At 47.5% G+C, this 3,410-nt stretch overlaps 1 protein-coding gene across 2 annotated transcripts; it reads right to left on the bottom strand.

Annotated features, from left to right (window-relative positions):
* Positions 1 to 641: 641 nt before the first annotated feature.
* Positions 642 to 3,200, bottom strand: LOC118634313 (C-C motif chemokine 4-like). Of its 2 annotated transcripts, XM_036268759.1 has the most exons (4): positions 3,067 to 3,200; positions 2,099 to 2,146; positions 1,247 to 1,355; positions 642 to 843 (listed from the first exon to the last, which is right to left on the bottom strand). In XM_036268759.1, the coding sequence occupies exons 1-4, from the start codon at positions 3,161 to 3,163 to the stop codon at positions 693 to 695; spliced, it is 405 nt and encodes a 134-aa protein (XP_036124652.1). In that variant the 5' UTR covers positions 3,164 to 3,200; the 3' UTR covers positions 642 to 692. The 2 variants fall into 2 exon arrangements, with proteins under 2 accessions (XP_036124652.1, XP_036124653.1); XM_036268760.1 differs by lacking the exon at positions 2,099 to 2,146.
* Between the last annotated feature and the right edge of the window lie 210 nt (positions 3,201 to 3,410).

Raw genomic sequence — 3,410 nt, 5'->3', positions numbered from 1 at the left:
TTTGTCCAGCATAGATGCAAATGTTTTTTTTTTTTTTTCAGTAGAAAAGATAATTCCAAACTTACACTTATATTGCAATATTGGATATTACTGTGTTTCTCTAAGTTAACCAACATTTCAGAATGCCAACCCCAATGAACTGTATGAATCTCTGTTCCTCAGATGATCTTAGAATCAGTTTTATGGTTCCCTCACTAGTGGGTTAAGTATGTCTTTGACACATAATCAATCTGTATTTGAATGAGTTATGTTTTAGCTTATTAAAAATTATACCACGAGCCCTGGCCGCTTTGGCTCAGCGGTAGAGCGTCGGCCCACGGACCAATGAGTCTCGGGTTAGATTCTGGCCAAGAGCACGTACCTCGGTTGCGGTTCGTCCCCAGCCCTGGTCGGGGTCGTGCGGGAGGCAACCAGTCGATGTGTCCCTCTCACATCGATGTTTCTCTCTCTCTCCTTTTCTCCCCCTCCCTTTCCCTCCCACTCTATCTGAAGATAAATAAAAAAATATCCTCGGGTGAGGATTAAAAAAAAAAATTATACCACAATGTCTCATTTTGAAAAAAACCACAACTCTGAAGTTCAGCAATTCCTATGTTTCTTTTTCTTTTGAAGTTCAAATAAAAAAACTTTTTATTAGTGCATAGCTTTTATAACCAGAACAGAAGAGTAACTGTTGCTTTTGAAAAAATAATTCAGGCCAAGGAACTCCCAGACGAGGTCCGGGGAAAGAAGGTGGGTGGCTGCCACCGAGCGTTCTTCTTTTTTTGCAGGATCTTTATGCAACGCTGAACTGTCCTGTCCACGGGGTTGACACAGACCTGCTGCCCTGTCATGGTGATGAAGCTGGGGAACAAGAGGGAGAAAGATTACACAGTGAAAAGGGTTCTGCAAATAAAAATGGGGAGCCTTATCCTTCCGGCCCCCCAGATTCCCCACTCAGCCCAGCTTGTTCCCTCCTCTCTCTGCTGCAGGAGCTCAGGTGTCTCCTCTCTGAGACCCTTCCTCGGCCTCTGAGACTCCCTTAGTGACTCATGGGAGTTTCCTGGGCAGACCTGCTCCTGCTCTCTCCTTCCTTCCCCAGCCTTTCTCTTCACTGGGAGCATCTTGTATCCGATGCTCTGCAGGATCCTAATGAGGGCACAAGCCTTCCCTGACCTCGCAGGGTCCAGAGGGTGGGACTTTGCTGAACATGCATCCACCACCAGCTCTCCCTTCCCAAGACATGGCCGGTACGCTTGGCACTTACATGATAGCAGGCAGGCGGCACATAAGTCTTTCAATGTAATCTTTCATGAATATGCATCGGATTTTTTGTCTGGTGTAGGAGATGCAGCAGTCAGTAGGACGGTGAACACCTGCAGTGAAAGAAGGGCGATTTAAGGATCAAGTCTCTTTTTGAGGAAAACTAGATCCTTTCCTCCTTTGCTCCGAAGTGCTGGGGCGGGTGAGAAGGTGCAGGACTCAAAAGGGTGTTTTCCTTCTCTGCAGCACCTGCTGGCATCTCCTTGCTTCCTTCTCCTCAGGGCTGAGCTGTGTGTCTGAGGGCACCCAGGCAGGGCCACAACGGGGCCAGGACCCTTCTCCCAGAAGTGGAAGGGTCTGATGCCTGCAGGAGGCGTCCGAGAGCACTCTCTCCTCCAGGTGAGCCTTCTCCAGGGCTGCCCGGTGGAAGAGAGGTCATCTATGGAGGTGGGACCCTTAGCACATTCTGTGGTTCTTTGGAGATGTTCCTTCCCCTTTCCTCAAGCCCTGTAAACAAGGTGGATTGAAGCCACTCCGCAGATCTGTACCCACCCACTGCTTTTTTTTTTTTTTTAATCCTCACCCGAGGACATTTTTCCATTTTGTATTCAGGTAGAGTGGGAGGGAGAGAGCGGAAGAGAGAGAGAGAGAGAAACATCGATGTGAAAGGAACACATCGAGTGGCTGCCACCCGCACAACCGACCAGGGCCGGGGACAAACTGCAACCGAGGTACATGACCTTAGCGGGAACCGAACCCGGGTCTCTCAGGACCGCAGGCCGATGCTCTAACCGCTGAGCCAAACCAGCCAGGGCCACCCACTGCTTTTAAATATCTGCCATTACTAAACGTTTACCTGCTGCTGGTAGTATTAAGTCTGGCCGGAACATCTCATCCATGGATTCTATTAGAGAGAAACAGACAAAGAGGGAAGATCCCCGGCTCTCTCTGTCTCCATCTCTGTCTGTCTGTCTGTCTCGGTCTCTCTGCCTCTCCCTTCCTTCTTCCCTCCCTCTCTTCCACTCGATCTAAAATTCAGTGGAAAAATATCCTCGGGTGAGGATTAACAACAACAAAAAAAGATAAAGCAGAGTGTGACCAAAGCTATAAGAACAGTCAACATGCTATTAGGTTCAGAGGAAGAACAGAAGATGTGCACTTTAGCCCAAACTGGTCAAACATTAACTGCTTTCAAATGTACAGTGAAGGACATTCACACATGGTACTAGCCATACCACAGTCTATCCATGGAACTTTTTTCATCTTGCAAAACTGAAATTCTGTACCCATTAAACAATCACTGTTCATTCCCCCTCCCCCAGCCATTCTGCTGCCACTGTTCTGTCTCTGATTTGGCCTACTTTAGGTACCTCGCACCAGGGGACTCATATAGTGTTTATCCTTTTGTTCCTGCCTCAGCTCATTTATCAAAATGTGGGGTATAGACCTCTCTTCAGCGTTAAATGATAGTTTTACACTACATGGAATATAATAGTTCTAAAATTGTAGGATTCTATGCTTTTTCAAATTTACAATTTTACTACAGTTCTTTTGATGTAGCACATAATGGTCCTATATCAGCTAAGAGAAGGTATCAAATAATTCTGGCCATGAAAAGAAAGAATTGTTTCCCAAGTCACCTGTATACAGTTTTCCCAGAGGCCAAAACTGCAGAGAGAGGTCTATACCCTACTGCTGCTGCTTTTAGACAAGTGCCAAACTCACTTCCATGATGCAGGAGGACAAAGGGGTCCTTCTGTGTCTCTTCTCCGACTGCAAGTTACCATCAAACTGGCCACCAGTGAGAAGGTTCACTGAACTCACCAAGGGTCTGGGATCTGAGGGGCTGGGACCCATGGGCCAGGGATCCAAGGGCAGCAGCAAGGATGAGGAAGGAGAGGGCAGCCGTGGAGATTTTCATCTTCCAGGTGTGCAAGCTCTCTGAGGACTTCTGGGCTCTCTGCTTCCTGACTCCCTGGCACTTCAGCTCTGCCCTCGTATTTATAAGAAGAAGAGGATCAGGAAGTCACAGGGCAGAGGTCAGCATGCTGCTCTTTGCCTATACAACTGACAGCATGATATTTCTAATAAGGGAACAAGTCTGGGAGTGCAACAGGAAGTTGAGGGCATGGGATTTTCCAGCTGCCAGTGGATATAGGCAAGAGTGT

The sequence above is a fragment of the Molossus molossus genome, unplaced genomic scaffold, assembly GCF_014108415.1.
Source record: "Molossus molossus isolate mMolMol1 unplaced genomic scaffold, mMolMol1.p scaffold_m16_p_19, whole genome shotgun sequence".
NCBI classification, from domain to species: Eukaryota; Metazoa; Chordata; class Mammalia; order Chiroptera; family Molossidae; genus Molossus; species Molossus molossus.
Note: the sequence above shows the minus strand (reverse complement) of the source record. Positions and strands in the feature narration are given on the sequence as shown.

Coding starts and splice junctions, on each gene's coding strand:
- LOC118634313 (XM_036268759.1), bottom strand. CDS start 3,163: ATGAAAATCTCCACGGCTGCCCTCTCCTTCCTCATCCTTGCTGCTGCC. Junction 2,147..3,066: donor CCTCAGATCCCAGACCCTTG/GTGAGTTCAGTG, acceptor TCTCTCTAATAG/AATCCATGGATGAGATGTTC. Junction 1,356..2,098: donor CTTAATACTACCAGCAGCAG/GTAAACGTTTAG, acceptor CTTTCACTGCAG/GTGTTCACCGTCCTACTGAC.